The 13,263-nt window shown below is 42.7% G+C and overlaps 1 protein-coding gene across 1 annotated transcript; it reads right to left on the minus strand.

The window, feature by feature from the left end:
- Nucleotides 1–4,794: 4,794 nt before the first annotated feature.
- Nucleotides 4,795–6,693, minus strand: LOC102850586 (complement component C1q receptor-like). Its single transcript, XM_006902900.1, has one exon. It carries the CDS (start codon nucleotides 6,691–6,693, stop codon nucleotides 4,795–4,797), a length of 1,899 nt encoding a protein of 632 aa, XP_006902962.1.
- Between the last annotated feature and the right edge of the window lie 6,570 nt (nucleotides 6,694–13,263).

A 13,263-nucleotide genomic window follows, 5' to 3' on the forward strand; every position in this document is an offset into this window, starting at 1 on the left:
CCGGTCCTTAGAGAGGGACATCATGCTTGGGAGGGTGGAGGGACGGCACAGGAGAGGAAGGCCCTCTATGAGGTGGATTGATTCAGTGACTGGGGCAATTTGGATGGGAGTGTCGGAGACAGTGCGATTGGCACAGGACAGAGCAGAGTTTAGGGCTGTTGTACATAGGGTTGCTATGAGTCACGACTCGACGGCACATAACAACAACAACAACAACTCTTGGCTCTAGGTGATAAAGTTGAAACATGGTTTTACTTTAAGCAACACTTTAAATAGGGAAGCATGATGAAAACAAATGTAGTTGGAAAAGTCTGCCGTCAGAAATCTTTCCAAAGCTCTGAAGAGCACAGATGTCATTTTAAAGACTCAGATGAACCTGATTCAAGCCACAATCTTTCTAATCACTTGCTATATGTATGAATATTGCTATATGTATGAACAATAATTAAGAATAGCAGAAGAAGAATTGATGCATTTGAGCTGTGGTGGTAGAGAAGAGCAGTAAATATCCCATGGCCTAACACAAGAACAAACAAATTTCTTAGACAAAGTGCAGCCAGAGATCTCCTAGGAGGTAAAGATAGAGAAGCTTTGTCTCACATATTTTGAATATATTGCTAGGAGAAACTAATCATTCCAGGACATCATGCATAGAAAAGAGGAGGTCAGCAAAAGAAAGGAAGACCTTTAATAAGATAGATTGACACAGAGACTGAAGCAATAGACTCAAGTGTAACAGAGATAATGAGGATGGCACAGGATAGGATAGTGTTCAAATCTATTTTTATAGCATTGCTATGAATTGTATTCATAGTCACTTAACAGCAACAACATATTAAAATAGACTGACAGCATATGTATTATTTGAACAGTTATTTATTAGAACAGGTAGCCAAGAAAAATTGCAAAGAAGACAATGCTAGTACTTCTTAAATGTTGACTCAACATTCCCCACAGATCTGTCTGGGTTCCAAGAAGCAATACAGCAGAGAAGCTTACTGTCATCACAACCCATAAGATATTTATGCACAGAGTAATAAAAATAAATCTTGCACAAAGACCCCACAGTTCAAAATTAGTCAGACAAATCACAAATACATACTTTAAAAGTACTTACAATTTCAGGGAGATTTATAAATGTATTAATTATATCTCATATAAAAAATAAAGCCTCACACATGATCTTATACAAGTATAAGGCAAATATGCACAAAGACCTTCAAGCCAAAGATAATAACAGGCAAAGTGTTTGGAAAGGAAATGTTTGCTACTTGCAGATAAGAGCTACAATGGGAGAAAGGAATTCCGTAATTTCTAAAATAGATGGGCACTATCTCCATATACAGATTGAAACATGGTTCCTTTTTTAAAGTACTTACCTAAATAATGGACTTAGGTGTTTAGAATAGAATATTTGAATTACAAATATGTGGAAAATGTGGATTATTAAAAAATGTGGATTATCATCTACCTTCCTTTTTGTTTGGTTGATAAACTCCATAATCCATACAGACTTAACTACTGAGTTTGCAAGTGTTTTCAGGGATACATTTAGATTCCCATATTAAGGCTATTGCTTAAGATGACGGAAATGCGTAAAGAACACTAAACCAGTTTGCAGCTGCTAGGAAGGAATGCTTTCCTGTTTCTCTAATTTAAACAATGTAGAAACTAAGAAGAAGAATAGGAAAGTATTTGCCTATCTCCCTTTAAAAATTACTTTATTTTTAATTCAGTCATTTTAAAACTTGAATCTCCTCTCTATTTTCTTAGTTTCTACAGGAATAGTTATGGGAAAGAGAAGTGGAACAATGCTACCTAAAAATGGTCATTTTCTTCAAAGTCTGTTCAGTCATGAAGAACATGCTCAAACAAGGATTCGTAAGAAGAGCCTAATAGAGCACATGCACAAATCCATTGCTGTTGTTGTTATGTGCCATTAAGTAGCCTGTGACCCATAGTGACCTGTACAGCAGCTCTGAACCCTGCCCTGTCCTGAGCCATTCTCACTAATGCCAAAACACCAACCTTCATTGCCCAGTAACTGTATCAATCCATCTCATCTGGAGTCTTCCTTTCCTGTGCTGTCCCTCCACCCTTCCAAGTATGATGTCTTTCTCCAAGGAGAAAAGGAATTCATTAATAGCTCTGTTCTTCCTATTTTGCTGTAGTTATATGCTGTCAAGTGGGACCCGAATCATAGCTGCCCCTCCAGTGGGTCTTCAGAGGCAATAACTCACACAGGAGGAGAATGAACATCTTTCGCCACTGGTGTAGCTGTTGGATTCAAACTGCCTGGCTTTGGGTTGACAGTGCAACTCCTTTCCACTAGGCCATCAAAGCTTAAAAGACCACATGCATATGTGCATTAAGAAAAAAGAAATCCACTTACAACTCAGTTCTTCCTACACAGTGTACATGTATACAAATACATAAAGGCTTAACTTTTTAAATTGTTTTTCTTTAAACTGTAATTGGGAATAAGATATAAAGATGAGCTTTTCTGAAGCTTAATAATCTGTCAATATGTAACATTGTTGGTTATAATTGGGGCCTGGCAGGATCTCTAGCTGCTTCTCTCTTTTTGGGGGGCAGAAACTAGTATAACCCTCCCACTCAGCATCACTGAGGAAATAGTATGGGATCAAAAAACTGAACAACAGCAACAAAAAAACCCCACCTTTTATCTGAAATTCCAGAATGGGAACCAAGATCTGAGTTCAAATAAGTAGATTAATTAACCCTGACCACAGCTCTCTAACAGCCTCACAAAATTATTAAGTTATGAGAAATTTTATTTGAAAAAAAAAATTCTCCTGTCCTTAAGCCAAGTGGTGTCCTCTGTCTGCACTCATAGTCCCTGCTGATTTTGCTGCAGAGAACAATCGTCACCTCAAGCATTTTGCATCTTTTTCTAACTAACAAACAAAAAAATATTTGCTGCCTGAAGGCAACAATGAAAGCAAAGGTGTACAGGCAGAACAAACTGCACATCCTCTTGGCAGGACCAAGAGTGTTTCTGTCCTACTGCAGAGCCCAACCCATTAGCAACTTGTCAATGGTCCAGAAGTAAGGATCTGTGTGCCTCCAGATGAGTGCAGAAATAAAAGGAAAACAAAAGTGTTAGTCTTGGGCCAAGGATCTCCATCCTGAGATCCATCCATCTTGTCAGGCAGAGATTCTAAGGAATGGTGATATTTTTCAACCCCTTTTCCACAAGTTACTTTCACAGAGGAGCTCCAGGATCCTCCTGCACATTCCCAGCCACAGGACTCAGATACAGAAGCCAGAATATGAGGCTGGGGTGTCAGGAATCAGGATGCTGAAAAGATGATAGAAGCTTTACCAGCTTCGTGAGTTCAAGATCCCTTAGGGTCTGCTAGGTCCTTAAAGGAATGTCTTCCCATCACCTCAAATGACTGGAGAAAAAAAATAATTCATCATGTGAAACTGTTGAATGTTCATTTACTTTCATTCATGTTATAGGTACCAGGGAGTGGTGTTCAACTTTTCAGATCATTTGAGTGGTTGAACTAGTTTCCATCCAATATATGGAAAGTCTCAATTCAACAATCCTCTGCCCATATCATCAGCCTTTGCCTCACTTAAGTGTTAAGACATCTGTTTTCCAACTGAAAACAGAAATACTACATGAATAAAAAACAGAAGTTCTATACATCTTGTTAAGCCACACAAAGCCTGTCTTTTCCTATTCATCTTTTTAGTTTTATGTTTTCTTAAACAAAGAAAAACAAAAATCTGAGTGATAGTAACTATATCTCAAAACTAATAGTATCTACATTTCAAAACAGGCAAAAGAACATTTCTTTAATCCTAAAGACCATGAACCTGACTGAGGTACTGTTGAACTCTAGGGTATCCACTTCCAGCAGAGATGGCCAGACTCATTAGAGTTATCTTTTCTTTGACAGAATAGAAGCCAAAAGCCCACAGGTGATTTCAGACTCCAATTACTATGCAAGCAACATCTAACCCTTGCCCTCAGTGACTCTGAGGCCTAATTTCTACTCATGTCACACAGCAGGACTGCAAAGAGAGAGCTGTGGACCACAGATCACAGGGAGGAATCTGCATAAATGTGCACTTATAAAGGAGGATAAATGCTTTAAAATAGCTTTGTATAACATTTTCTTCTTCAGATGATAAAGGTGAATAAAGAACGATGTTAGCAAAAGGGAGTCCCATTAGCACATGCCTTATGACCCCTTGATAGAGATCATTGTAGAAAATGAAATCAGTTACATTTCAATTTGAAAGGTGGGTATGGATGGGTAAGCACTGTTAGTATTCATATAATTCCAACATGGCAGCCTACTGCCAAGCTTCCAGTTTAGGAAACACACATATAAAAAATGCTTGGCAATCCACAAGCTGGTAGCCTTTAAAAAGGTTTACAGGTCCAATCCTTAGAATAGATGAGGCCCCTGCTTTTGCCAGATGTTTCAGGATCTGAGGACAGCAGCAGTCATCGGAAAGGATCTGGAGTGTCCTCCTGTCAACAGCCCATCCCAGGCATTGGACTATGGAAACAAAAGAGGACAGATTGGAAGTCTCTGGCTTGTTGTCTTGTACATACATCTATCCCCACAGAGACACAGGCCCACCTGTTCCTGTCAGTGCATACAAGTGCCTCCAGGCTAAGGCACCTTGGCTGTTGAACATGCAGTGGCTATTGTTTTGTTGGTTCTGAGCCTGCACTTGGTCTATTCTTCCTCCACCTCCCAGCTCTCCAAAACCTGAGGGCCTGCCCATCTCCTCCCAGGGCTGACTCACTTACCTGTACTGATTCTCCATGGCCCTGCTTTCCGCTCTCTCTGGAACCCAGGAGTAACTATCAGCTGCACTTGTGGCTTTTTTCTCTCTCTTCTCTGCCCTCTTCACTTTCCGCTTGCTATAGACCAATAAACCTAGGGCTAGAGCCAGGAGCAGTAAGATCGCCACTACAGCACCCAGGACATAAAACAGAAGCAGTTTCTGCCCATCAGTGTTATCTTCACTTTGTTTTGCCACAGAATCCCCTCCTGAAGATTCGGTAAGACCACCAGAAGCTGTGGGATGGCTGGTGCGGGGCTCTATCTGGACACTGGGGACCAGAGTATTGGATGAGACTACAGCGACGGGAGTGTTGGAGAGCAAGAAGGTCTTTCTCGTGGTGAGCACGCCCTCAGTGGTGGTCCCATGACCTCTGGAGAAACTAGACGTGATGTCAGAAGGAGCAGAGCTCCCTTGATTCTCTTCCTGGGGGGCAGGCTCTCCTGCTAGTGGTCTACGTGACGTGGGACCGATAATGCAGGAGATCCCATCAGGGGACAGCTCCCAGCCCACCAAACAGCCACAGTGGAAGGAGCCGGGCACATTGAAGCACAGGCCCTCACAGGGGCTGGACCTCTGGTCCGCACACTCATCTAAGTCCTCACACTGGGTGCCATCCTCTCCGGCCGCTGTGTAGCCCTCATCACAGGAGCAATGGAAAGAGCCCTCGGTGTTGATGCAGGCCTGCGCACAGGGGCTCTGGCCCAGCGCACACTCGTCCAAGTCTTGACATCGGCCCTCCTGGAGCTCAAATCCCACCCAGCAGGTGCAGTGGAAGCTCCCAGGGACATTGAAGCACCGCTGCGCACAGGGTGCAGCTAGGCACTCGTCCACATCGCGGCATGCCTGCCCACTGGAGTCCAGCTCGTAGCCTGGAGGGCAGTGGCAGCTGTAACCCATCCCGAGCTCGTTAGGCTCACATGTGGCCACCCCTGTGCAGGGGCTGGAGCTGCAGGGGTTCCGAGAGGCGCAAGTCACCAGGTCATCGAGGAGCCGAAAGCCCGGCCGGCACCCACAGCGGAAGGAGCCGTCACCTCCCTCAAAGCAATCCTGCTGGCAGCCCCCGTTGTTAAAGCTGCAGCCTAGCTGGGCACTGGCACAGAGCGGCCCCGAGGTACCCCAGTCAAACATGTCACCACTCTTCTCCTTGCACAGGAAGTAATGGCTCCCTTCCTTGTCCTCATCCCCACAGGCCACAGCAGCCATTGAGGCAAAGGGCACGGCCTCTAGGGAGGAGCTGGTGGCCTGGAAGGGGGTGGTGTAGGTGACCCGGCCTGGACCCCCTAGGGCTATCGGCCTGCACATGCCTTTGAAGCTGAACTTGCACACGAAGCCCTCAGTGTTGCTTACTGGGATGCCAAAGCTCCCGCATGGGCCCTCTGACCACTTGGGGAGATGGCCAGCCACGGGTGGCAGGGAGAGGTCCACTGCCAGGGACACACAGCGCTTGGAGATGCACGTGCTCTTGAGTTCCTTCTGCCAGTTGGCGTACTGCGAGTCGCCCCCTCCACCCACCCAACTAAAGCCCTTCAGCGGGAGGCTGGGGTTCAGGCACTTGCCCCTCTCACGTTGCAGCCCGATCCAGAACTTGCCCATGCGCACAGTTGGTGGAGCCTCAGGCAGCAGAAGTTGGGCCAGGGCCTGCTGGATGGAGCGGGCCTCCTCCACGTCCCTTACCGTGGCCAGGTTGCCCCCATTGGTGCTGCAGTTGAGCTGGGCCTCTTCTGCGCTCAGCTTGCCCCAGTGGGCGGTGTAGCAGGCATTCCGATCACACACCACAGCCTGGGCCTCAGCATGGACCCTCGCCTCCTGCTGGGCCAGGAGCAGCAAGAACAAGGATAGGCCGGCAGAGGTGGCCATTCCGCGCTGTCTGAGCTCACAGCTGTGCTCAGACAGGAGCTCCAGGCTCAGCCACAGCCTCTGGGGCAGAGGAGGACACAAAGGCTGTGGGCTGGGCACGTTCCCCTGACCCAAGGCGCATCCTGTGCCTGGTGTACTTCTTACTTCTCACCGGATGCAGGGCCTTCCTGGAATGAATAGTTTTCTGACTTCTGTTGCTTTTGCTAGGCTTTTATTTTCCACAAAAGGAGGCATGAGCGAGAGCTGTGGAAATGTTGCATAGCAGGCAGAAGCCTGCAGCTGTGTTTCGGCTTCAGTCATTTCCCCATCAACATTTTCTACTTAAATGGCATGCTACTGAGCAAGCAGTAACTGCCAGGGTCTCAGAAGTAGAGGGAGCTCACTTGTAACACTTAGTAAAATTCTACTTCAGTTATCAAAAACAAGAAGAAAAGGTGATCCCGAAACTTGAGTCATTAACCTATCTAGCCTTTTTTAGACACAAACTGGATTTTTCTTCTTCCAGTTTCATGCTCCCCTCTTATATTTGGGAGCCTTTTTTTTTTCTTTTATTTCCCCCCATCATGAATTCTAAATAGAGAGGCAGTCTTTAAATAGGACTGGATCGTGGGAATGTCTCAGAATCTAACTCTATGCCAAGTTCCTAAAGAGTGTGAAGTTAAATTGGGAGAAAGTCTGTATATTTCAGCATTTTTACAGTTCAGATCATTGCATCTTTTTAAAAAAATTATGATGATGATGATGATGATGATGATGATGATGATGATGATGATGATGTGAGTGTACCGTCAAATCAGATCTGACTGGTACAGGAGGAGACTGTCCCTCCTTCCCCGGCAGAGCATCTGGTGGATTCGAACCGTAGATCATTGCATCTTGAGGTACAGGGAGTCACCAAAAGCATCAGAAATAACTTAAAATGTTCCCACATCGATGAGTTCCTTTGTGGAGCAAGGTGGGAGTAAGAGTCATGTACTCCTGTATCTCAGGAACTTGCAATCACAGATCTTCTTTAGTTACAGATGTATTTCATCTGGAATTAGCATGTCAGAGATGACAGTATGACAGGTTCAGGTCCACTGTTTATAGGGGCACTATGAGACATAGACAACTTAATGACACCTAACAACATCTTTGTTTAAGGCATCTCAGAAGCAGAATCAGAGACAGTTTCAGGAGAAGTTGTTGACATGGGGTGGGATGTGACAGGGAAGTGATGACTTCAAGGGCAGGTGACCCCAGCTGGGATATTGAAAAGCAGTATGGAACACATCTCCATGACCTGGAAAGAAGTTGTATATTCTACTCATCCATAAGCTTTGTGAGGGTGACCTGATGGTGGCACTTAATCCTATCATTTATAAGGAGGAGGTAGGAAGAAGACCTCTGAGACCTCTGCTTTAACGATTGGACTATGAAAGAGCAATGATTTTTTTTAAAAAAATTTTGTTATTATTCATGCCAATGAAAATTTACAGAGACTTTGGATTTCCATTCATTCATTGTTACACATTTCTTCCCTCCCAACCCTCCTCCCCAGTACACTACCCTCTTGGTAAAGCAAAAGAAAAATTATTTCGTTGTTTTACAATCCCTCCCCCCATGTCCACTCCAGTATGCAGCCTTCACTCTGGACTCCTGTCATGACAAAAATACCTGATCACGTATCCCTTTTAAACAGTTCTCTCCCTCATCTGTTTCAATGCAGTATCCATTATTGAACCCATCTTTCTCAGTCTCCCCCCAACCCTGATGTCAGTCCTGTTTTACAACAGTGACACCATGTAGTATTTGTCCTTTTGTGCCTGAGATACTTCACTCAGCATAACATCCTCCAGGGTCACCCATTTTTAATATGTTCCTTGTTTGAGTTCCTTGCATGAGTTCCTTGTTTTTCTATGCAGCGTAGTATTCCATTGTGTGAATATACCACAGCTTCTCTATCCATTCGTTTGTTGATGGGCACTTAGGTTGTTTCCAACTCTTGCTATTGTGAACAAAGCTGCAATAAACATGGGTGTGCATATATATGCTTGGATGTCAGTTATGGTCTCTTTGGGGTATATTCTCAGTAGTGGAATTGCTGGGTCAAATGGTATCTCTATTTGCAACTTTTTTAGAAAGCAACATACCGCCTTCCACAGTGGTTGCACCATTTTACACTTCCACCAACAGTGAATAAGGGTTCCAGTTTCTCCACAACCTCGCCGGCATTTGTTGCTTGCTGTTCTGTTAAATTCTGCTATTCTGACTGGGGTGAGATGGTATCTCATAGTTGTCTTAAGAGCAATGATTTTTGTGCAGTGGCAAAGAACTTGTTAGAGGTATGTCCAGGTGCTCAGTGGAAACTAGAACTTGTACATGTTGAACTTGGATATTTAACTAAAGAAATTTCTAAGAAAAATCTTACAGAGGCCATGTGGTTTCACCTTGCTGCTTACAGCGAAATAAAAAGATATTCTTACAAATGAACTATACAAAATGAAAACAGAACTTAAATATTTGGAAAATGGCATTGTCCAAATGAAGGATATCAAGAATGTTTACCAAGCACAAGTTTACATAACCTTTTGTTAGAAACCAAGCCTGTGATTTATGGATTTAATCAATTACCAAGGCAGAAAACCCATCAACATAGACTGTAGGGGACAGAAAAATGAATAAAGGGAGAGTTTGCTGTCTCTTGGAACTCAAAAGGTAGAAAATAGGCTAAAGAAGTTAGTCACCAGGAAGGAAGGAAGGGAGGAAGGAAGGAAGGGAGGGAGGGAGGAAGGAAAGAAGAAAGGAAGGAAGGAAGGAAGGAAGGAAGGAAGGAAGGAAGGAAGGAAGGAAGGAAGGAAGGAAGGAAGGAAGGAAGGAAGGAAGGAAGGAAGGAAGGAAGGAAGGAAGGAAGGAAGGAAAAGAGGGTAGGAGGGAAGACCCATATAGAAGCTTAGAGATCAGCAGAACTGTTTGAAGGAGCACAAGAATCCTTAATTTTAAAAATCCCAAGTCTTTTACATCTCAAAGAGATGAGAAGCTCAGTTGTGGAGCATGGGGTTTTGTGGGGTTTTTTTAAAGGTGAAAGATGATTGAGATAGATAGATAGATAGATAGATAGATAGATAGATAGATAGATATTTTTAATTTTTATATTGGTTTTCATACAAAATGCACATACACTGTGTTTCATTCATATACATTGTATTTCACACATTCTTTCAATCACTTTGTGTTTCAATCATTCTTGTACAATGTATTTTATAAAACCAATCACCATTGATCTATGCCCACTATACTGACTTTTCAGGTCTACACGGATCTTTCCTAAATTCCTTCACGCTCTCTCTCTGCCACCAAGTTCTATGACCCTGTGATATCTCCCCTTTCTCCTTCCTTAGCCTCCATTCCCTCTTCCCTTTCTCCTTTGCACACTTATACATATCTTACTAGTTATCCTTCTATTTTTTCAATAATGGTCTTGTACAGTATTTGTCCTTACTAGACTGAGTTATTTCATGCAGCATAATACTTTCTAGCCTCTTCTACATTTCATAGTCTTTTTCAAAATTGCTGCTACTGAGTGTTGCATAGTATTTTGCCATATGAATAAACCACCATTTCTTAATCCAGTTATTTATTGATGGACATTTGCGCTGTTTCCCTGTTCTTGTGATTGTGAATAATACTGCTATGAACATTGGTGTACAAATTTCCTTTTGTGTCTCAGTTCTAATTTCCTTGTGGTATATTCCTACCTATGAAAGGCACTCAAGCATCAAGGACTCTCCTTCATAGGGTTGCTATGAGTCGCCTGTCACTTGACGGCACTTAACAACAACAACAATATTCCTACCAGTGGAATGTCACATGGAATGTCAATGTTCAGCTTTTTGAGGAAACACCAAACTGCCTTCCAGAGTGGTTGTACCATTTTACAAACCCACCAACAGTGTGTAAAAGTTGCAATTGCTAAACATGCTCTCCAACATTCATTGCTTTCAGTTCTGTTAAACTTTAACAGTGCTACTGAGGTGAGATCGAACCTCATTGTGCTTACTATTTGCATCTCTCTTATTGCCAGTGATTTTGAGCATTTCTTCATGTGTTTGTTGGCCATCTACATGTCCAAAAAGTCTTTTCCTGTCTTTTGCCCATTTTGTAATCAGGTTATCAGTCTTTTTCTGGTGGAGGCACTCTAGTATTCTGTAAACTTTGTTATGAGATCCTTGTCTGAGATGGTTTTGCCAAATGCTTTTTCCTAATCAGTAGGTTTTCTTTTCACTTTTTTGGGAGAAGTTTTTGATGCACATAGGGTCCTAAATTTTGAAGGTCCCATTCATCTATATTATCCTCTCTTTGTTCTGTATCTCAGGCTGTATTTGTCAACCTCTTTATACCGTAGGATAGGCCTTACTTCGCTTCACAAACAATACTCTTGGCACCAGCAGCCAGGAAATTAAAGGACGCATTGCTTTGGGAAAGTCTTCTGTCAGAGATCTCTCCAAAGTACTGAAAAGCAACAAGGTCAGTCTGGAGACTAAGGTGTGCCTGATACAGGCCATGGTCTTTGCCATCACATTCTATACATCAGAGAACTAGACAATGACTAGGGATGATAGAAGGAGAATTGATGCCTTTGGGCCATGGTGTTGGAGAAGAGTGTTGAATATACGATGGACTTCTAAGAGAATGAACAGATTCGTCCTGGAGAGGGTTAAACCAGCCTGCTCCTTGGAGGCAAGGATTCTGAAGCTTCATCCAACATATTTCAGACATGTTGCAAGGAGGGACCACTCCATGAAGAGAGACATCATGCTTGGGAGGGTAGAGGGACAGTGCAATAGAGGAAGACCTTCTATGAGATGAATTGATTCAGTGACTGGGGCAATGAGGGTAGGTGTGTCAGAAAGAGACAATAAGACTGGCAAAGGATAGAGTAGGGTTTAGGGCTCTTGCTCATAGGGTCACTATGAGTCACAAGTGACTCGATGGCACATAACAACAGCAAGCCTTCTCAGTTTGCTCCCATTTTGTCTCTTACGATATTTATGGCTCTACTCCTAAGTTTCTGATCAACTTTGAGTTACTTTTTGTTTATGAGGTGATATGTGAATACTACTTCTGCTTTCTGAAGGTAGATGTTCAGTTTTGCCAGCTTCACTTATTGAAGAGTTTGTTGTTTCCCTATTTGATAGGTTTTTGTTTCCTTGTTGAATAACAGTTGACCATGAGTAGTAGATGGATTAATTTTTGAGTTCTTGATTCTATTCCATTGGTCTATGTGTTTGTCATTGTATCAGTAACATGTTGGTTTAGTTTTATAGCTAGCTATATGATCATTTTTGAGATTAGGGAGTGCTATGCATCTCAATTTTTGTTTTTTAAAAATACTTTGCTTTTTCAGGTCTCTTTCTTTGGCAAATAAACTTGCCAACTGCCAACTTTTTCCATCTCTTTAAAAAATGAATTTATTGTCTTTATTTGGACAACCTTAAACATGTAGATTGCTTTTACTAGGACTGTAATTTTCACTATATTGAGTCTTTCTATCCTTAAATTTTCTGTAGTTTCCACATTCAATTTGATCATCTTTCTTGGGAATGGGAATAAATATGGACCTCTTCCAATCCGTTGACTAGACTGCTGTCCTCCAAATTTTCTGTTATAGACTGATAAGCACATCCAGGCTGCATCTGTTAATTGTAACAAGTCAATTAGTGTCCCATCAATTCCTGGGGCCTTCTTTTTTCCCCCAATGCCTTCGATGCAGCTTCTACTTTCTCTGTCATTATTACTGGTTCCTGTACATATGGTACTTCCTGAAGTTTTTCAATGAGTTCTTTCCTGTACAGTGATTCTGATTCTGGTACAGTGATTCTGTGAATTCTTTCCATCTTCTTTTGATACTTTCTGGGACATTTCAATATATTGCCCATAGCATCGCTCAATATTGCAACATGAAGTTTAAATTTTTTTTTTCAGTTCTTTCAGCTTGTGAAATGCAGAGCAAGTTCTCTTCTTTCTATTCTCAAATTCCAGCTCTCTGCACATTCCATTTTAATATTTTGGGGTTTTTCCTCCTGAGCTGCCCTTTGAACTCTTCTGTTCAGCTCCTTCACTTTGATATGGTTTCCTTTCATTTGGCTTCTCAACACTCGGGTAAAATCTTTAGAATCTCTTCTGACATCCATTTTGATCTTTTCTTAGGTGCATCTGATTCAAGCCATAGTCTTTCCTATTACTTGCTATGCATTTGAAAGCTGGACAGTAAATAAGGATGACAGAAGAAGAATTGATGCCTTAGATCAATAGTGTAGGAGAAGAGCTCTGAACATCCAATGAATGGCCAGGAAAAAAATATGTCTTGGAGAGGGTGCAGCTGGGGTGTTCTTTGGAGGCAAGAGGCTTTGCCTCATATACTTTGGGCATGATGACGTGATGCTGGGAAGAGTGGAAAACCGGCAAAGGAGAGGAAGAACCTCAACCAAGTGGACTGGTGTGATGACTGCTGTAATGGGCTCTTGTGTGTCAGGAAGTGTGAGGATGGCTCAAGACAGAACAGGGTTCAGATCTTTTGTTTGTAGGGTC

Source organism: Elephantulus edwardii, unplaced genomic scaffold (assembly GCF_000299155.1).
Source record: "Elephantulus edwardii isolate Elephantulus edwardi_28Jun2011 unplaced genomic scaffold, EleEdw1.0 scaffold00467, whole genome shotgun sequence".
NCBI classification, from domain to species: domain Eukaryota; kingdom Metazoa; phylum Chordata; class Mammalia; order Macroscelidea; family Macroscelididae; genus Elephantulus; species Elephantulus edwardii.

Excerpts from the sequence above, each read along its gene's own strand:
- LOC102850586 (XM_006902900.1), bottom strand. The coding sequence starts at position 6,693 with ATGGCCACCTCTGCCGGCCTATCCTTGTTCTTGCTGCTCCTGGCCCAG.